We start from the raw sequence: 22847 nt of genomic DNA, 5'->3' as shown, positions 1-22847 counted from the left end.
CGGTCATGACCAAAGACACGAGAAATAATGCTTCCTCTAGCATTGTATTGGCAATTATACTTTTAAAGAGAATGTTAAGCCGCCCTCAAGGACTTAAGGTGGTTTTGCCTGGGCAGGGCAAGGCTACAGGTCTGTAAATACTCTTTAATTTTACCTTATATTATCCATAAAATTAAAATTGATTTACCGCTAGCAAAATTACTCCAGTATTTCTACAACGAAACGGATTAGCAGTTTCAACTTCAGTGTTGCTGATTGATTATTTCTAAAATACGATCATAATGACGTTGTATCGTTAAAATTTTCCGAAGAAGTTGTCTAGCTTTTAAAAGGAAATGCACATGGAAATATTTGTAAAAATCAATTACAATTTTATTGATACATGTCGACATTAAAACAACACTTGAACTGATTTTCTGCTACACTTAACTATGCCTAATAAACACTAGACGGTTCTTGATTAACAACAAACGCTTTAACTTAAAACTGAGACACGCATCTAAAAATGACAAGCGTATTAAATTAAGGCTCTAGTTTTCCCATCCACGACGAGAAATATAAAAACATTGGGATTTAACCGATATCATCCACCATACCAGATTTGGAATTAGTACATATTAATTAATTCCAAAATGAAGATTAATACGTCGAATATTAGTTTTTCAATTTTCAACGTATTCATTCGCACCATAAATGTTGTTCCCTGAGTACAGCAACAGGATTCTTTAAAGCTAACGCTACGCATGTAGAAAAAATCAAAGGAAAGAATACGAGGAAAGTGTAGTTACTTTAACTTTCAAAATATTAAACTCTTTAAATCTACTGAGAATAGTTTGGTAATATATTAGGTGATTCGATTTAGGGTCAAAATCATGATAAATTGAGCGCCCTTTGATCAATCCATAAAACAAATAAATATGAAATCCAGAGGTCCAGGGATACCGTTCATTTTATGAATTTCAATAGCCTACGATTTCTCGACGAACCTGTCAACCCATCCCCCGATATTGTGCAGATCATCCCTCATTGCCTCGCGAGTCCCCGGAATGACTGAAATCGGTCCGAATAAGGATTTTGCCAGCTAACGAAGGGCAGCTGCGAGTGTGAAATGTCCTCAACACAGAAAAGCAACACCGTTTCCAATGGAGAGTTACGGATTCCAACGTCATGTTCACAGTTAGCATATCAAATTCCCGACTTTTTTAAAAATTCGGCCCTCTTCCTCATTTCCCCAACAGGATGGCCTCCTTGGAGGTCACATCCACAGTTCATTAACTCGAAAAATGCTGAATGTTTAAAAAAAATAGAAAACATTGATTAGATAGTTTTAGTAACACTTGAGCGACTTTAAAAAAGTACATACATTCTTTAAACGATGAAATCGTTCATGTTGAAAATCATACCATATATAGTCGTCTATCCATAGCCGAACTTTTCCCCACTTAAAAATATAATTATTAGGTCTGTCAACGAAGGTTTTTTTTGGAGTTAGAGGGAGAAAGTATATTCCCACGGAAAAGAGAACAACTTCATTAAAAAAAGGAAGCCTATTACCATGAATTTCACTGCGCTGACCTCCACCCAGGATAAAAGTTCAGCCGACATGGTCCGAAATAAGGGAACGGCTCAGTAATTCACATTGACGGTCACTTCAGCCCTGCACACAGAATCGTTCTTTTGACCGTGCAAAACGAGTAAGTGGAAGGACTCTCCATTTGGGGAACGGAGATGGAACTCTTAACATGCCGACGTGAATGGACTGTGGAATTGCATATAACAGATGGAACTGCCGGTAAAGAACAAAGAAAAAAATAAACGTCATCAGGGATTTCAACGTATCTCAAACAAACAAATTCCCTCGCACGGGATTTGTGCAGCAAGCAATTAAAAGGAAGAGAGCGACACCTGCGGAAAGGAAAACACATCGACGTCATTAAAAACCAACGCAGGCGCTCGCTCACCACTACGGAGACGCGACTGCAGCCAGCACCACATCACGTTCCCTCGACGGTGACTCGCCATCGCGCAAATGAGTCTATCGGAGAAGTGTTCGGGAGTTAATCTCCGGGGGATATAGATGTTACTAGAGCATCCGTGGAGTTATCCCGCACGAAAATTATCGTTTATAATGGCAAAGCGCTTGAACGCACATAAAAGTAAGGAATTCCGCCAGTCTCGACAAATGAAGAGCGGTGGTGTGGGAAAGGAAGGTTTATAGTACTTCTCTCCTGCGGGGGGCAAATGGAAACATATTTTAGATCCGACGCCACTTCCCACCCCCTCTGCATGCGCCATTTCGCCGGGGAAGATTGCCTCCTCACAATATGCCCCGCACAGCCAAACACCACCACGGCAGCACTCTCCCCACCCAAAATATCCAACCTTCTCTCCGACGGACCGAACGCCCTCCGGCGGCGTCGCGGGAGAAGGAGGGAAGGAGAGAGAGCACGGGCGGAATGGCCCCCGGGCCCGATAAGTACTCCCGAGCATTCCCAGGGAGGAGGAAGAGAGCAGGACAGGGCGGGGAGGCGGCGGCCGGGCGAGGAATGGGGAGGGGGCGAAGCGGGGTTGAGCGGGGCACAGCGACTGACGGGACTTAAAACTTGCATGCACAACATATAGAGAGAGCATAACAGATGTGACCAGCACATTACCGCCCAAGCACCTATGTTAACCCCGACTGCAAAAAAATCGAATACAACAATAAAACATTTGATAATAAATTATTTACTAACACAAACATATTTAATTATCCTAATAAAGACAAGCGTGATAAAAAACTGCGATCCTTCCCAAAAGCTCTGCGAATACCGTTACCGACGAGAAAAAAAATACAATATCCTCTCTTCTCGCGGGCTAATTGCCTTCGTAATTCCATCCAAAAAGCTTCCTTTTTCATAATGAAATCCACGAAAATAAAGGAATTTTTTTTACGTTTCCACTCATAATTATTATAAAATGCTTCCCTATCACTTACAGCTTTGGACGGCCTATCCCCGTTCGGTGGACGCTACGATTCTCTTCCCTACGGACATATTCTCATTGAAAAATATAATTGCTCGTTGTAAATAATTAAACATTTTGTTTCTATCCTGTAAATTCAGAGAAATCATCAATTATGCTTTAATCATTAATTTAAGATAAATCATATACAGGTAATTAAATACAACCATTTCCACTGCTAGAAAGGTCACTTGAATTACAGGATTGTGTACGTTATTAGGAAAAGCCTTGAAGGGTTTTCCTTTCTACTAGCTGCTATCCACAAAAATAACTCTTTTGAGGAAAGATAGACATTGAAAAGCCATAGGAGTATTAATATCTCCTAAACTACGATTTTTTTTAGAAAATACGTTTTAAATGTCGAAGAGAAATAACACATCTATATTTATTAAATGCCACTGTATTGAACATATTGACATCGAGCATTGCCAAAATATTCAGACTTCGTTTAAGAGACCTCAAGACGTGTATTTCTATTTAAATGCCTTTCTTCATCATGAATACAATACTTTCTCCTACACTACAAACGGAGGAAGCTTGCTCCAAGTGTACCCCCATCCCCAGCATTCCCCTAAAACATCTTCCTCAAATCTCCCCCCAACTCCCTCCACGCCCTCTGGGTCTAAATCCTTCGGCAAAGGACGTCAGCTGATGAAGTTGAAAAAAAATCCACCATCAGGGAGGTACGGGAAGGGTTTTTTAAACTGCTTCCTACGCCAAAACCGAGTTCTATTCTCGAAGCTGCGAAATGAGAAGTTAGAGTCGCAGCTATAGAAAGAGAAATTGGCTGCGGAGACTCGTTCAATGTGGCGCGTTCCCCCGATGATTCGTGGTTCTCACTCGTTTGGGGCTATGACGAAAATCGATCAGGTCTTCCGCCAGACACGTCTACCATGCATTAGGATAGCGAAGTGGAAGACGTGGCACACCATTGTCTGCATCTGTAGACAGTAAGATTGTGGCGGCAAATCTCAGGATATTCGACTGGATGACAAGAGCAGCAAGGAAAAACCGATGAGCTACACTTCGCAATAATTGCAAACTGAGGAGGTATCGGCGAAGCTGTTATAAAGCCCCATCTACTCCTTCCATACGGACTCACAGGGAAGTACGTAATCCGCAGCCTTCTCTTAACCAACATTCATATTTCATGGACTGGTTTGAAAATTTCCAGTATGTGGCAAGACAAAGTATACATAATCCAAGTTACAATTTTACAAACTACGTGTCCGAGTATATTACAGGTTAAGTGAACTCATAAAAAGATAAATGCTCGTTTAAGTGATCACATTAATTGCCAATAAATATTCCCATAACTGATGAGAATAAGATAAAAATGACAAATTTGAAAAGAATCCTTCGGCAAGGGTTGTTTTAGTGTTACCTAAATCAAACAGTAAGCAAAAAGTCAGAGCATTCACGTTCGTGGATCAATTAACTACACCATATTCTTCAACACCGTATTATACATCCAAAATGAGATCTACACGCACTGACCTCGTAAAATACTCGAGGTCGCTGATGAGTCATCTCGAGTAAAGATGTGGGCGCGATTATGCACCTGGGTGACGGCATCGCGCTGTTTCATTATTCTTTGAAACAAAAACAATTAAATCCATTTCATATGTGTAACAGCGATCATTTTCATTAGCAAGAAAGTAATAACACAACAATTCGCTTTATATCGTTTTTGAAGTTGATTTTAGATATTTTGATGCTTGACCCCCTATAATAAAAAACCCCCTATAATACGCAATGAATAAATAACTAACGACTAAGACAGTATTTGACATACTGCGCCAGCGCTAAAACAATAATCATTTACTCCAGGGTTTATCGAATTACGATATTTCTTTAACTGGAATGATATCTGCGAATAAGAAATCTCATTAAGGTTTTACACTTCATAACAATCCGGGAGAGAAGCGAAATCCTAACAAGGACGACTGAGAATACAGATCAAATGACAAACATTTAGATCACTGCAGTGTAGCAGTTCCGATAAGGAATCCGAGCTCAGGCTTACCTTGGGTTTCCACGGAGAGCAGCATTATGAAGAGCGTTGAACCCGTTGTTATTGGTCAGCATGATGTCCGCGTTGTGGTCCAACAGGAGAGTCAGCATGTCGTCCCTTTTCTTGGAAATCGCGTCGTGTAGGGGCGTGTCTCCTTCCGAGTCCTGTTCATCCAAACAAGGGATATTAATAGAATTCAAGGGGCTTTTTATACATGGAATGTTTGTAAGTATTAATGCGAATATTGCATCACAGACTGCTTTATAAAAACGAACGAAATGATTAAAGGAAAATATAAACCATGACCACATGGTTTCAGAATAGACTAGAGTCATATTGAGGGCAATTCATTAAAAATATAATTACGTCCACTGAATTCCGTATTAAAATGAAGTTACTTTTTCATTCAATTTGACACACGGAGTAAGACTGATTTTAGATATAAACAACATACTAAAATGCAGAGTTTTAAACGAATATATCACGAGTTAAATAAACACGGCAAAAGTAAAAAATCGACTTTTTATGAATACTTGAAAAGAAAAAAAGATCTAGTTGAGGACGAACAGGGCACCGACGTTTTATCCAAGGAGTGAAAAATGTAGGTACATAAGGAACAGAAGTAACAGATAAATTATTAGGTTTACGGTATTTATCGAATCCTAAGCCATGTTTTCTCTAAGAGCATTACATAAAACACAAATCTAAACCGAAGCGCTTGCATTTTAATACTTTTAACACAAGTCTGAAAGGGAATTAAATCGCTCTTAGACCAGATTGAAAATTTACTTTAACAAATCTGAGAATAGTGATACGATGTGTACACTATGAGGTAGCAAACAAACATTTCCGTTACGAGAAGTTTAACATATCTTGGCGAATTAATCCTCCGAAACCGATTGGAAGTCTTAAAAAAAATCGAGTGGCTCAGAAAAATCTTCGGAGAACGAACATAAGCCACGAAGGCGCATACACATTTCCCATAAGAAATCAATCATCCGCGCGCTGCCATTTTTTTCCTCCCTCTGAAGAAAGAAAATAGGGCAGCCAAGGAGGCGAGGGATCGCAGATGAAGGGAGGACAAAAGTTACTTGACGAGAAACAAGTCAATATGCGAGGGGACGTGCTGAAAGAGGAGGTGACGGATTAGGAATAAAAAAATAAAGATGAGAAAGAGGGAAGGCGGAGAGACAGGGAGGAAGGGAAAGAGAGACGGGGTGAATGGGGGACTGAGGAAAGTGGTAGGAATGGCAGCGAGGTAGATGGATATTGATAAGGCGTGGCGGGTGAAACCCCGGCCGGAGAAAGCTGGAAGACAGAGAGGAGAGATGGGGAGAAAGAGTGAAAAGAGACAGCGGCGCATTGGGAAGAGAGTAGACTTGAGGACCGTTGGGAGAGAGTGAGAGAAGTGGAGGAGGGAAGAAAATGCGAGGAGGTTCGAGATACACCGCGTCGGATGCAGGCTCACGACACGCATTCCTACTCGCACCGCCTTACTCTGCGACTGCGGTCACGACGTCCGGGGAACGTTGCTGACCTCCAAGTCAATCTTTCTGAGAGAGATAAGCATACCTATATTCCGTATGGTTCCAGTGGGAACTAACGATGACGGAGCGCCAATGAAATCGCCAGACTGTTAATGCTGAGTCATCCCAGTGACGAGTCCACACAACCACACATTGAGTTAATATATTTATACAGACATATAAATCTTACACATGCAGCATTCCGGACGGGTGGTCTACCAACTTTGCCAAGTTTATGACCCCAGGGTAGTTAATGAATGAAAAATTATAAAACAATTATGATATGATTACTCTGATTGATCCATGGTGTTTCATAATGTTTTGGCCTGAAAATAACAATTTAAAGAAATAGAAGTATTATTGTGTGGTATATATGATTTTACCCATTTCCTCTACAGTCAGCTCCAGTATATAGTACGTGAGGTATTATATGTATAAATGAAAATATCAATTAACCAGCATCAAAAAATCATAACTGTGATTTATAATTCATTATGCACGAACAATGATTGGATTTTTTTAAGTACATGTATGAGTGCGTATAATATTTGCTCCCATGGAAGCATGCGCTCGGTACATATTAGCTTAGTTGATACAGCAGCCGTCCGGGAAGTGAGAGGCGAGAAGAGATAAATTTATAAATAAATAAATATATATACACATATTTTATGTATATATATATACACACACACATATATAAAAACATGTTAGTGTATAAAAATATATATATATATATATATATATATATATATATATATATATATATATATGGACATTTATTCTCATTTGTGTTCATCCATATATTTTCATCTAACAAGTTTTCCTTTACATCAAATGCGTGTGTGTACATGTATGTATGCACACATACATACATATATATAAATATATATATAAAAGCATTCTACACACTTATCTTTATATAAATTTATCTATACATCAATGGGAAGTCATTCGACAGGAGAGGTGACTCGTTTGACGTCGGCGTCGCCGAAGGGGAGGCATCTCTTTTGAGACCGGAGGAGGTGGGCAGGGTAAAATCTCTTTCGCGAGAGTTGACAAAGGAAGGCGGAAATAAAAATGGAGGACAGGTGCAGGAGGAGACTCTCCGGACGGCATGGAGTACTTTGAGGGACGCTGAAGGGAAAAATATAGTGATGGGGGGAGGGCGCAATGAGGAGAGGAGGACCCCGGCGCCCATAATGCAACGAATGATGGCGCGCCCGGCACTCTCTCTGTTGCTCCTTGAACATCCTCGCCGGCGATCGCTCAAGGGGGCCTCCGGGACGTCAGTTTTGAGATTCAAAGCCGCCGGGGTCAACGATTCGCCGCGCCTACTGTTTCTCTCAAAGATGACGCTAAGAAGAAGGAATCAATTCGTTGGGTTTTTTCTCTTCCTCCTAAACCTGGCATCTCCAAGAGACGCGCTCTCCCCCTCAGGAGAAGCCACTCCGGCGGGAGAGTAGAAAAGCCGACGGGAGAAGGATTGCGCTGAGAGAATAGAAGATTTCCAACGAAGCGAAAATCAAAAGCTTCCCCAAACACTTAAGATCAATTTGTCAGAGAGAAAGATCATCACACAAAATGGGAATAATGCAAGCCGAAGGTACTCGAATAAATTCACAACATAATGACAAATGCCATAAGGAGATTTCAGTCTCGATTTATCACCCCATTCCAATGAGAAGGCATGTCACTTGCCACAGCATACTCGAGGAACCGAGCATAAGAAAAACCCTGGGCGACGAGGTAAATAAGTGGAGTGGGGTTGGGGTGAGGGGGGTGCTCCAAATAAATGATCGACTGACGCTGGCCGCCTGTTGAAAACTTTAAGCGCCTCGATCGCTCAGGCGGGTGGGATGAGACATTTATGAATCACGCAATCATTCCAAAATTACCAATTTCCATGGAGTTCCGAGAGAAAAAGAAAGAGGAACAAAGTTCGATTTGATTAAAAATACTCGCAATAACCACTCGAAAATAAGACGCAGTGAAGCGCCCCGCACATCATACAGACCAGGATCATCTTTTCAGATTAAAAAAATCCCCTCCCACACGCACGCCGCTCCGGTCCTCGTCTAACAGACCGGAAACGGCGAAAGGGAGGGGTGCCGCAGTGAAGGGGAGGTCCTGGGGTGGGGGTGGGGTGTCTAAGAGGGAGGCGGGAACGTACCAGGGTGGCGTGGAAAGAGGAGAGAGTGGGAGGCGAGAATCCCCGGAGAGAGAGAGACGGAGAGAGGAGGGAGGAGAGAGAGGGTGAGGTGGAGGGAGAAAGATAGGACGCCGGGATCGCGGCGTCTTCATCTCCCCATCTTCCACGCAAAGAGCGAAATGGCGCAATGCAAAGATAAGGGAGGAGGAGGGAGGGCGGGGGAGGAGAGAGATTGGACGGGGTATGGCGTTTTCGGGGATGAGGAGTAGCGGGTCAGGAAGGAAGGAAGGAGGGGGATAAGAGGGGCACACAGTCGACGTTATTGATTCGAGAGGGAGGGCCGGGGAGTAAAAAGGGGAAGGAGAGAGAGAGAGAGAGAGTGGGAAGTTTGAGTGCGAGGAGAGGGAAGAAAAAAAAGAGGAGTGTGGGGGATCAGGGGGAGGGAAGTGTAAGAGTGGGGTGGGGAGAGAGAGGAGGATGCTGTGGGGTGAGGTGGTGTGGGAGGGTCGGATCGGGTAAGATGAACTGGAGCAAGGGCAGGAATGGGATGACGTGGGACGGGGGTAGGAGGAAAATGGGAGGCCGCAAGACCTTAGAGTGAGCGTAATGGTGCGGGGGGTGAGGGGGAGGGAGAGATTCAATGCAGAGTGCGTGCGGGTTCTCCTCGATGCGTTACGCATGGGTCTGGCGTTGGAGTTGGCTGAGAGAGGGACCGATCCCGGCTATACCCCTCCCAGAAAACTTCTCCCACTCACTCCCTCTCTTTACGCACACATACTCAAGAAACACGCGCGAGCCCCCGATATCTACCACCTCCTCCCTCCCCCTCGCACACAAACACCTTCCCGGCCTGCCTCCCCTTTCTGTACCTTTTCTATGGCCTAAAAAACCCAATAGTGGATGAATTCGATTGGAAGTTTGGGGAGAGGAGGCCGACGGAGTGGGGTAGGAGGGGGAAGCCGAAGGTTATGGGTGGGACGTGGGGTATGGGGGTGGGAGAGAGCTTTGGGGCAGGGGTGATTGAAGACCCGATCTGCAGGGAAAGAAGTGTAGATCGAAGATATTGAGTGGCTGTATAAAATACCGCGACAAATCTTTCACGCTTCGACAGACAACAACGAGGAAGAGAGGCTTCTTTCCGAGTCCTTCGCTATTTCAGGGAAATGTGATTCCAAATCACCGGCACACGGAGCCAAATACCATCGCCGGAGCCCCCTTCCCCGCCCCACCTCCCACTGCGACGCCCTCCCCCGCGCCTGCCCTCGCTTGCATGGCACGCCGCCGGAGCAATTTATGCACTCCCCCGCCGAATGTTTAACGTCGCATAATGAAGCGCGAGATTTGCTTGCAGCGGGCACATTTGTGGACTGCTTATGCAACATAATCGATTTCATATCACAAACCCGACAAGAGCCAATGAAGAAAACACTAAATCAGCACTTGATAGCAACGAGCGAGGCGTCGGATGTGCCTGAAATGGAGAATATTCCCGTTTATATGGCCTGAAACGGGCATGGGTCCTTTAACATGGTTTTTTCACCCGAGCATACGGCCTTCAGTACGGAATGCACTTCAAAACTATAGAAAGGAGCAATTAAAAAAATAAAGCTGACTTGGTTGTAACCAATGTTACACACGATAAAATGGGCACCTCTCTAGTATTATAATTATTACTTTAATGGCTTTCCCCTAGATTTAGCCACTTTGCTTTTCAAGGATTCAGAGAAATTGATTACTCTAGCAGTCCACCACAATTTAAATAATTGGCTACAATGCACCATGTTAAATTACTATCGCATTAAAAAAATAGTAAAAAATGATGTTAAAACACTACAAATGTATGTTATCAGGTTCTAGTGGTCGATTACGTCACAGAAACAAGAATAAATCAGTTTTCTTTCAAGCCTGAACCTAACTAAGAGTGCTAAAAAAATGTGTTTTGGTCTTATTTTAACAGCATATTGGCTACCACAATTGTATTGCTCAAATACATCAACTGTTAAAAGCTAAGCCTTCTTTTAGGGCGTTTTCGGAAGAAGACTTATAATCAACCCAAAGCCGCAGAAAACAAAAACATGTTTCCAAAAATCTGAACTCAAATTATAAAACAAATTAAAATCGTTTTCCTATTTGAAAGAAGAAATTGGAGCTTATTAAGCAATTAATTTAAAGAGGCAAAGAAACAATAAACAATTACAAACCTCTCGATTCATTACTCGGTCAAAACGGGAGCAAGACAAAGATTTGATTTTTAAGTCTACTCGGAACAAGTAAGAGAAATAAGGTAATACAATCATTAGCTTCGACTTCAGGAAAATCGCATGTTCGCAAGAATTTTTAAGGAATGCAGATATAAATAAAAGCTGTAAATTACACTAATGTTCCCATATTATGCTTATTAATTTCAGGGTACAGGAAAGGAGCCAATGAATGCTACGGCACAGCTGAAATTTTCACGCATAATCAGTGATTACATTTTAATCACAACCTACGTATGATGAAATACGAAATAAATCAATTCGCTGCGACATCAAGATAATTCATGCATGACATCTACTTCTTGGATAAACTCCCAGTTTCATAAAGTTTTTATTAGAGATAGGTTTTATTGTGGAATAAGTACATCAGGGCACAAGTGCAGCTAAAGAGTGTGACAGGGTTACCTGAAAAACGAGAATGGGTTGAAAAAAATGAAACAGGTTTCGTGTGTGGTGGAAAATTCTCTCCGCACACGAACAGTTGGACAGTCGCCTTTTCTCAACGCAACAAAGAAACCATTTAAGCATCACATTATACCCGCATACTTATGTAACTGCACGGATAAAATATATGCGGCACGGATGGATTCAGATACTTTAAATTATTCTCCCTAATTCGCCAACACGACCGGAAATATGTTTAGGTTCTCCAAAAACCTACTCAAAAATTAATTGAAATCTAAAATCATTGTAATGAACATAGTGAATTTAACTTAATCCTCAAAATATACAGCGGCTTTTATAACAAATGCTACAGATCCCCGTAGAATTTAACAAGGTTTTACGCAGCAGTTGACAAGCAATTGGAGGAAAATTATACCTTTTTCTGTCCAGAATGACAAGTAGAGAGGCTTTGCACTACGTAATAAAATAAGATGGTTTGCACTAAAAATAAGAGTAGCATCACTAAAACGAAATAGGGCAAGACATTCAATAAGCGACGATAATATTAACATGAAGGCTAGTTAAATGTACGAGGGTCATCCGGAAAGTAGTACCCGTTCGTGCCGCATAAGCATAATGAACATGCTCACTTTGAATGCGATTTGATTTTTCTTTATTCGCAGTGGCGTATTTAATGAAGGAAAGAATATTTTAAGAGTACTCTTTTAGGGAGAATATCTTTGTGTTGAATCCCGTATCATCGTACTACTGGTGCGAACAGTTCCGCCCACGTATATTCAAGACTACAATTGGGTTGATTTTCTCCGATAAAACTAGTTGCACGGCTCGTAAAATAGTGTTTATTCATATATTATGCTAAAGGTTTTTAGTTCCGGTTAATTTTTAATGTATGCATGCCAATCCGTTTTGCTCCAAAATGTGAAACACGAACTGAAATACTGGAGTACGACAAATGTGGATCTGAAGTCATAATTACTCGTTCCCATTGACTCCCAAATAAGGGTAACACATTTAAATGTATCTACAGTGTTGGAAACATTAGCACTAGTTTGGGGGTATTTCATTTCGGTGGTAGTGATCCTGTAACGATTCCCGCTGGTATGCATTTAGTGCTCTATTTTCTGACAATAATATGGCTAATTGCGGAATGTCGATTCTTTCTCAGCGGCACTTTGACGGAGCCAGAGGAGTTTTAAGCTTCTGCGGAGGGAGAACGACTAATTGGAGAGGACATTTTCGGCGAATGTTTGGGAATGCTCCAGTCTTGGCCTTGCAGCCCCCTCTTTGCCATGTCAAAATTCCAAAGAATTGATGGTCGGAAGAAAATTATTTTTTAATGGAATATTATGAGACAAAAGTTAGAAACCCGTCATGCCTGTCAGGTTCAAACCTAGCCGAAAGTTGATCATGGTAATAAATACAGTCTTGCTACTTTTATTTTTGCAGACCGCCAAAGATGCGCGTGGCGGGGGATGTGTGACAGAATTGTTACCACTCGGCCATCGTTTAACCAGTAAGGACTATATTTATGAAGTACTTATGTTTAGTGGCACATGTGGTCTTCGTGCATCCTCTGGCACCTAACCCATGTCTTCCAAATGATAATACGAGGATCATCCGGAAAGTAGTACCCGTTCGTGCCGCATGAAGTGCTGACGACGCGAGTAGCCGCTGGACGAGGTCAGATAGCTTCAGTGGCTTGTCTGCCTTCTCTGAGCCAAGTTGCGTGACGCTAGCATTGCCTGTGTTGTTTCTGTGATTGTTTACAATGTTTAAAAAAATTGAGAACGCCGCCAGTTGTGAAGTGAGGGCAGTGATTAAATTCCTCAATGCAAGAAACGTTCGCCCATGTGATATTCATCGCCAATTAAAGGAGGTGTATGGAGACAATGTAATGGACGAGTCGTCTGTTCGGCGGTGGTGTCGCAACTTCAACATGGGGAGGGGGAACACACACGACGATGAGCGTTCGGAGAGACCGTCTGTCATTACAGACCAACTGGTGAGCTCAGTTGACGAATTCGTGAGGAACGATCGGCGCGTCACAATTGATGACATCTGTGAGCATTTTCCCAATGTTTCTCGAACAATTGTTCATGAAATTGTTAAACACCATCTGCATTATGCAAAAATTTGTGCAAGATGGGTCCCTCGCGTATCTCAATGAGCTGGCGGCGAAGGACTATGCAGCAGGAATACAGAAACTTGTCACACGTTATGACAAATGCCTTAATTTGCTTGGAGATTATGTTGAGAAGTAGTTTAAAGTATCCTCTTTCAAATAAAATTTTTTATGTTTGTTAATATTTACTTTTGTGTCTTTATTTCACGAACGGGTACTACTTTCCGGATGACCCTCGTATTTCAATTTTATAGACGTGGTGGCAGGGAATTAATAGCAAATAAAATTCATGCTGTCAAACTTCATTTTATAACAGTACATTTTATGAATGAAATAGTTTAAAAATTTCACAGACACCATTGTATTTTCCGACCAACATGCAGATTCAAACTGACGCAAAATAAATTTTTAAGGCGAAATACATTCTCTACCGAGCACTTTATTTACATGCTTCGTTAAAAGATGCTGAATTCTCTAAGCTCTGGGCTCGTACTTCGATTATTATTAACCTCGACCTCGTCAATAAGACAATTCATTACATGCATACGATTTTTTAAAAATTTTCGTCATTAGTGTTATAAATTGTTGATATGAGAGAAGTAGTATAGGTATGGCAATGTTGGTTGGCACATATTAAACGCTAGTAAAAGCATGACCGCCTATTCTAAATTGTTCGATTCTATAAGAGCGGAGTTGCTTAAATTTTATCCTGAACAGCTAGCCAGCTGCAAATATTGAACCATTTCTTCCTTTCATTCCACCCGAAATGTACCTGAACAGTCAGCGAAAGATATGCTGGCAATACATGTAACTTAATAAATGGTCCGCGAGAGACGGGGGTTAAAGAACACGCGAAATAAATTGAAATTACCAACAAAAAAGTACATTAATTCCCGGTAAAAGTAAAAAGCAGGCAAATTCCCAACGCTCAAGCTAAAGCATACCTGTGACTGCAGAAGTGCATGAAATAAAAAAGTGAACAATGATTAGATGCCCTTCCGAAGGTTTTGGAATCCAAAATGGACCATAATATTTCCACCATATTAGAAGCTTACTGACAAAGTTAACTGAAGATATGAACTTCCAAGTGAACAGAATTAACAAGGTTTGCATACATCTCCACATTCAATAACAAAACGATGAAACGATTTTCAGAGAATCCTAAGATTGTACGCATCATACACTCGTACGAGTGACTGAAGAGCACTAGTAAGATAATATTTTCAGTGTGTCTCGACAGATAGACCGGAATGGGCGAGAATGAAAGGCGCATGTGGAAGCATGAGTTGGCTAGAATACAGACTGCCTCGATTTCAACTTTCCGAGGAGATCGGAAAACTTTCTCATTGACAAATTTCGATAGTTAATATTTGAATGGCAGATGTGTTTTTTTCTGAAATGTTTGTGCACATTTTCAAGTAAAGGGATAGATATTTGAAAATATATGTTTCGTTGTTTACGCTTTGTCTTCTTTTATTATAATTTGGCGCTCCGCCAAATTACAATTAACCAACATGCACAAATATCTCCCACGAAAATATTTTAATTAAATGACAATATAACAATCAGAATATTTCAACGCAAATGCTAGTAGCATTGGCATTGTCAAGAGGATAAACAAGAGTAGCTTTTGTTTTATCCAGTGAATATTAAAACTCATCATCACAACGAAATTAAATACAAATTAATTTTATCGTATCAACTCTACACTCATGGTCAAATGAATGTTATATTTTGAAGCTATCTTATATGGAGATTATCGGCAAATAAGATCGAGAGGCAACTGCAGACATGATCATGGATCTTTTCCGTTAGTTATCCTGATTCTAATCGAAACGAGATCTACCTCTGTAGCATGTCCACACAGTTCTCTGAAGAAATTTCGTGAATAGAATTTTCAACTTATGAATAAGGAAGGCATTAATCATTATTGTATCACACAATAAGCATACGTTATTTCACTGAATGGTACAAAGTACGATATAAATAAAAGCACTGGATTTTGAAACATTTTGAAATTCACATACTTATAAAAATATAAACTCAAGAAAAAAACGCTTAGCATTCCTTACGAACTGTTCTTGCAAACGCATGTAAGGTCGCACTTAAACCGAAAGCCCTACCATGCCTCGAACAACTGGTGCAGTAGTTACCTCCCAAAGCATGACCAAAACACGCATTCTACACAACCCGCCACACCTGGTACCCAGGGAGGGAGCAGGAAAAAGCGGAATACTAGACAACGGCCTCGGCTGACAGGTTGATGACCATGGAGATGTAACGAGGAAAAAGGGGGAGGAGGCCGAAAGACGTAAAAACATGAAGTGGCGCAAGGGGGATCACAAAGAAGTTGCACATTTAATTAATTTTTTCATTCACAGTGAGCTGAGATAAAAAAACCAATTTAATCATCATCGCAACACGACAAAATTTATAAGACTAAACAAGGGTTTTGGACATTATTTAAAAACTCGTCAAACGCGGCTTCAGATAAAGAGATACTACAAATAGGCTACGTGAGTTGAAGTGAGTCAGAGGATGAATATGAATTTTCAATAAGAAATCAGAATTCACTTGCGGCCATAATTTAAGATTGTACGAGGTGACCATCAAAATATTTGAGAATGGCTATATTTAACAGATTCCGTCGATGTAGCGTATAAGTTCGTCAATATGAGAAAAACAAAATTTGCAGTTTTCCACTGATTTAAATCAGTGGAAAACTGTAAATTTTGTTTTTCTCATAAGAATGGCTATTTGACACTCCTATTGACATCAAATTTGATTTAAGTGAACATAAAAATGACAATTTCCGTCGCGTACGATGATTTTTTAGGCCATGAAACAAGTCATCTTACACGACGGAAATTCCCGGCAGCAGCATGGAACATCCATCAAACAGATGTCGCGAGAACCTTTAGTTTAATGAAAATAACAAATTGACAACGAATCGTTTCTCTGCTTCCTCGGAGGTAGTAACCAAAACACTGGCTGATGAGACCGAGCAAAAATCGAGAATGAAAAGAGTCTGTAGAAATCCTTGGCATAATAATTTTACTAGCACGAAGTTCCATTCCAATCAATTCATAAGGGTTATTTAGAACGATACTGGCCTCAAGCTCCTTCAAACTTAACGATCGTAATTCCGTGATCGTTGATATGTTAATTATAATAAGGATGCACTTGAGACACATTCACCGATGATCACATACATGACATGTCCAGAAAAAAGAAAAATTACTTTCCTGGTCAATATAATACACTGAGGACTTAGTAGAATCGGTAGCAAACATGTGTGAATATTTTCGTGAAGACAGCGTTTATCTCTAACACACCACGTTAACCTCTTCATCTAACTGGGAAGAAAGCGACACTTGGATTGCCTATATTGAATTATTCTCGCCTTCCAGACGATTTTTTTTCCCTCCATCATGTTGGTCCTCTGAGAGGACATCACCATTAAGTTTTTCGAGTATCTATTTGGGATTTTAATGTTCCAATTATGAAGTGATGAGGTCTGAAGGAGTGAGGGTCTATCGGTTTAGGGTAGTTTATTGATGGCACTACACACCCTCGTATTCTTAAACCTAAATAACATGATTCAAAATCCTTAAACCCAAAACTTGATAAGGGAATAACATATACTGCAGAGTGTCTACCTCTTTGAATTGCACCCAAAACGCCAGTTTTTTTCCTTCCTATACGAGTTTTCCATCGATAAATCTTATATCTATACACTTATCCATCGATCTCCTTTCTTTTACGCTTTTCAGCATACATAACCACTCAGTGAATTTTTTAAATTGAATGGCTTACCTTGCCGGCATCTCTCCCAACAACCTTCTACTATCTTCCCCTACCACACTTAGGGCTTTATCTTTTGTTTTCCTATCTGGCCATTTTATTTCATCCATTTCTATTTTCAAGTGTCCAATCTACCAAGATACCCGGTCTCAAACAACGTCGGTTATCATTGGCGGGACCACGAATTACTGATTTTTCAATATATCATGCACTATTATATATCCCAAACTAATAAAATTACTGAATTATCAAAAAGCAACTTGCTGATGGGTAACTGAAACATAGGACCGGTAATATAAATGATGACTATTGCCCCCTGCTCCCAAAACTTGCTATAAAAGAGACACAAGTAGGAGTATTTAGCCATTTTATTTGAGGAAACAATGCGCCTAAAAATTATTTAAATTACGTGAATAAATATTATATAAATTCATCACATATACAAATATTCACTAATTTATCATAAAATTTTTAACTCAAACTTCTTCAAAAATTGATCGATATGAACCTTGAGACAATTCCATTTTCCTCCCATTGCCTTATGAAAAAAGATTGAGGGACTCGAGAAATACGAGAGAACCGAAACGATCCGACTATACTCGTAAATAGCACCCAAACTTGGTTGAAGTGACCTTGGAGACAATGCAGCGGAAATAACTACGTGCTGATGGAGATAGGTAGTCTGAGCTGAAAATTACGTAGCATAAACGCAGCCGTGTACAAAGAGGCGGAACTCCGATTCCTGCAAGCCGCAGCCGCCTGCGTGGCTTGATATCGTCCCTCACGCCTCTCCGCCCTTAAAAGGAGGCATGAACGACGTGAGACATTGAGGAGCAGAAGCGCGCAAAACTTCTCCCCTCGCCCATCCAACCTGCCTTATTGGGCGAGGGAGAGGCGGAAGGAGGAGAGGGGTGGGGGGTCGTAAGGAGTGAAAAACATCCCACTTACCCGCTCACCTTTCCAACAAAATGCGAGACGAGGAATGGAGCGAAAAGGGCAGGTGAGGAGAAGGAGGGAGACAAAGAGCGTGTGTGTTAGGGAGCGGTTTGTGTGCGTGTGAGTTGTATGGGAGGGAGGGATAAAGGAGGAGGGGGCAAAATGGTTGTCAGTTGGATGGGAGCACGGCCAATCACCACTCTCTCAAGGCCGGAGGGGGTTGGGGAGGAGAGAGTGGGGTTGGTCTGTCGGGTGGATTTTGTCGAGGCACATACACCCCGGCCCCTTTTAATACCCACTACACCCTTTCCCTGTCCATCCACCTTCGTCCTCACACCACTTTCTCACACTAAGCGTCGGCTTCCCGTCTATTCAACTCTCGCCCGTACACATCTCTTCGTATCTTCGTGCCCATTCCCAACTCAAAGCCCTCCCCCCCACAGCCCCGTCCCGCCCAGCCTCCCACCCAACACCACCCCCTCACACACATAAACACGCTATTTCTCCCGCCAAGGGGAAAGTTTACCATCACCATACCCTCTACTCCCCCGTATAAACCTACCCTCCCCTTTCGCCCCTCCGTCCATTCCCCCCCCTGCCACTCCTGCTCTCCCTTCCCCCGCGCATCGCAATCCCCCCCCACCAACTTGCCCGCTTGTCGACTTTTACACGGCCATCAGGTTCCCTAGCGCGATATGAGCTCGTAAAAAAATTCCGCTGACACTGGGCCAAGCAGCGACTCTCTCTCGCCATCCCTCCGCTCCGACACCTCCCATTGGTCAACGCATTTGACCCTGTCACACGATGCCGTCTCCCCGGGTTTCTCTCCTCTCGCCCCTCTTATTCACGAAAGCCATTCTTCAGCAACCACTTTCTTTTGTCCTTCATCCCCTTCCCAATTTTATCCGTCCGTAAGCCCTTTCCACCGGCATCGCTTTGACGCTTACCCTCGGCGAGATCTGGAAGAGATGCTGCCGACAGTAATTCAAGGAATGGAGCAAATTGCTATGAGAATGCAGTTTATTATAAACTTTTTTTGGGACTCGGGATGTTCAGCAATAAATAATACCCTAATATTTCAAATAAAATTTTCCATGAATGGAAATAAACACAAGCGCAGCACATGAAGTCAATGGTTGGGTTAAAACCTCATTTTTTAATTCTGAAGAACGAAAAATTACCATTGAGAAGTTGTATTTATTTATGCATTGAAATAACAGATGACAGAGAGAAAAAAAGATAAAATTCTCTTCCTAGCTAATAAATCATAAAAGAGTGAAAATCATACAAATATAAGGTCAATAAGAACAGACAAAACACAATAAAAACTTCAGAACACAACTGAGCGACCATTGCATTAACGTATTAGAGTTGGCGATTAATCAATGGCTTAGAAATACGTAAATTGTGTTGTTCTGGGGTTTTGTTGTCATCCACCGGTGGGCCTAAGCCATCAAGTCTTTTCGTTTAGAAAATGTTTAACCTAAAAATAAGAGGGTAGATTGTATGTTTACCAAAATTTCGTGATAAAACTAATGATGGCCCACGGAACCTGCTATCCTGAACGAGCGAACTTTAAACGCCTCCAGGGGTTCGCTCGGAGAGTGATCTCTACCCTCACCTATGAAAACCAACCTCCGGGATGATTATTAAGGACGATACCAACTTCCTATTAAGTACTTGACGCCGAAGTCTTTTAGTTTCCCAGCTGATCAGTCTATGACAAACCCTACCATTTTAGCTCCAATTCAAAACCGGCTAATGCACGCTAATGAAGGAACACAGCCCGTTTTAGGGGTTAACGAAAGGACGTAATGCGACGAAATCAACTATACCTATGACATACTTAGGCGTAAGATGTTACTACTACAAGTTACTAGGCAACACGAGGGTGGAAAGATATCACAAAGTGGATTGGTCGGGGATTAACATAATATTTTCCCCGGAAAACAAGATACGACCGGTGGCCAACTAATATGGAGTAATAATTTTAAATGGTTTGATGGTGGAGGCAGAGACACGCTTTTTTGCGAACCAGATGCAAGCAATGGAAAGAGCTTCCATGGATTCCAGGACTGGCTGTGAACTATGGAAACATATTAGTAGAGTTAATTAATATTTCGAAGACACAAGTATCTTCATCAACTGATATCTTTATCCTTTTCGAAGTCGTTAAAATGACAAAATTAGATACATGCACATGGAAGTCGAGTAGAAAGCATTATGAAAATGGATTTAATCTTTAGACGCATATAGCCTGAATCGATGTAATCGTTTCTCTGTGGACACATCTGTACGTCCCACAGACGTGATTAAAAACTTAATATTAACATCAAATAATGTTCTACTGGGAAGATAACTGCAATAAGCCTCGTCGCAGATGAAATGAAACTGAGTTCCTTCCATTCCCATGAAATAAGCGAACAGAACAAAAACAAAAATTCGACATGGAAACGAAAATCACGGTTAAGTTCGCAGGTACACTGCTTTAATGTAGTGAACTTCTGAAAGTCAAAAAAATAATATTATCTGAATTGACCGAGATTCTTATTTGGGTATCCGTACTGCCATTTATTATGAAAAGCATTTGATAAACAAAACAGTTTCTGGAGTGACTTGGTGGAAAATCTTCATATTGAAATAGAAATGAAACAACCTAGCTTTCCACATAGAAAATTTTATGATTTATTTTTTTCTATTTACGACCTAGGTTTCGTTATGGTATGTTTCGTCAGGCAAAAATACGGGTCAAACACAGTATGTATATATACACATTATGTATATAAAAATATAACTATATATATATATATATATATATATATATATATATATATATATATATATACGGAGGGGAAGAAGAGGGAGGTCCAGATATGTATGTATATATATATTAACATATATATCTGGACCTCCCTCTTCTTCCCCTCCATCCAGAGATATATATACTGTGTTTGACCTGTATTTTTACCCGACGATGTTAAAACCATAACGAAACCTAGGTCTTAAATAAATAAAATAAAATTTTCTCCGTAGAAAAGCCAGGTTGTTTGATTTCATTTTCAATGTGCAAAGCATTGTCTGGTTATCTAGCTACTATTGGGCAGACCCGTATCCAAATCAGTCAACGTAAATGATGTTTTACATATAATACACGTGCAGTGCCTCACATCAATGAGAATCACCATATTGTCCGTGGCGTTTCCTTCGGATTTGTTAAGTTAGACCCAAGCCGTACGACGACACCAAGGACAGGGACCTAATCACAAAAGTTGAAACTTAATAATAAAATGAATCAAATACAGGTACCTAATGTTTGCTTCTTTGTGGCCGCTTTTATTTCAACAATTATATCAAAGCGGTGTATTCCAGAGTTTTAATCATTACATGCACAAACAACAAACGCCGTATTTCAGGGGTTACATTTTCTTAAAATACATCTTTTCCGGAGCACTTCGTTTCTCAGAGTGATCAACATGTTTACCTAAGTATTACGTCCCAGAGTCCGTTGAAAATATTTCAAGGTTGAGTATGGAACCAAACAAAAACATTTGGGTACCAGTCACTTTGAAATTAAATGAACTTTTAACGTACTTGGAAAGATTCTATTTACACATTTTCGACGACCTCCAAAGTCATCATCTACGTCGCAGAGAAGGATATTCCCAGGAGACCACTTCTTTCGCTGCAAAAAACATAGTATCTCAGGGGGGAGAGAGAAAGAATAGGCCGTGGAGGATAGCAGTATTATTACTCCAATACGCATCGACCTAAGGGCCGGAGGAAAAATATCTTTCCCCATCAATTGTCTCGTAATCCTAAGGATGACGCCGGTTTACTCCCCGAATCCTGACGAAGGCAAGGAAGTTAGAAAGAAGCTTCTTTTATCGTGGGCGCCATAAATTTCGTAAAAACTTTTCCATAACTAGGTACCGAAATGAATCAAGGGAGGAACTCATTCGTGAAAGCGTAATGCTTAAGAGCTTAGTGATAAAAAAACTCGGCGAAGTATGAGAGAACTAAAAAAATAAATTCCTGAGAGAGGCCACTACTTTTTTTCCTTGTGTAGGATGGGGGAAGGGAGGAGAAAGGGGTATGGAGGAGGGAAAGGGAGAGAATCAAGAAGAGGGAAGGACAAGCCGGGGTCAGACAAAACGAAGTCACTACGAGAACCACGTCGTCGTCACAACTTACGACGGAAGTGATAAAATTACGCAGCGCAGAAAAAATAATGTAACTTTCTGAAATTCTTCTTTTTACCCTCCAGCAAAAAAAAACTACGAAAGCCCCATTCCCGGACTCAAACTTTATGATAAATCCCCATTGGACGACTTTAACTCCGCGGCGAAAGAGTGTGCGACTGTACCCCCCACCCCAACCGATCCGCCTCCGCCCACTCCTGCCCCTCCGCTCCCCTCCCCTCAACATCTTTGGGGCCACACGGCACATTCCTTTCAATAGGCGACAACGGAGCCAACCAAACGCATAGCTCATTCCTTTTTCATCATGCCTTTACTTCCATCTCCCTCGACCGCTCCATCCAACCTCCTCTCCACATCCCCAGCCAACTCCCCAAACCCTCGCTCCAACGAAACCTTCTCCGCCACACCCTCGGACTTTTTCCCAACCGCCC

At 41.3% G+C, this 22847-nt stretch overlaps 1 protein-coding gene across 1 annotated transcript in view; it reads right to left on the bottom strand.

The window, feature by feature from the left end:
* Positions 1-5025: 5025 nt before the first annotated feature.
* LOC139692830 (E3 ubiquitin-protein ligase MIB1-like) overlaps positions 5026-22847 on the bottom strand; it is a 268263-nt gene continuing 250441 nt past the window's right edge. The window contains exon 11 of the mRNA XM_071591129.1: positions 5026-5181. Coding sequence (XP_071447230.1) covers positions 5026-5181 — 156 coding nt within the window. The remainder of the gene's footprint in view (positions 5182-22847) is intronic.

The sequence above is a fragment of the Hetaerina americana genome, unplaced genomic scaffold (genome assembly GCF_022747635.1).
Source record: "Hetaerina americana unplaced genomic scaffold, ioHetAmer1.1.p SCAF_42, whole genome shotgun sequence".
Taxonomy (NCBI): domain Eukaryota; kingdom Metazoa; phylum Arthropoda; class Insecta; order Odonata; family Calopterygidae; genus Hetaerina; species Hetaerina americana.
This window is presented reverse-complemented; position numbering and strand designations above follow the sequence as displayed.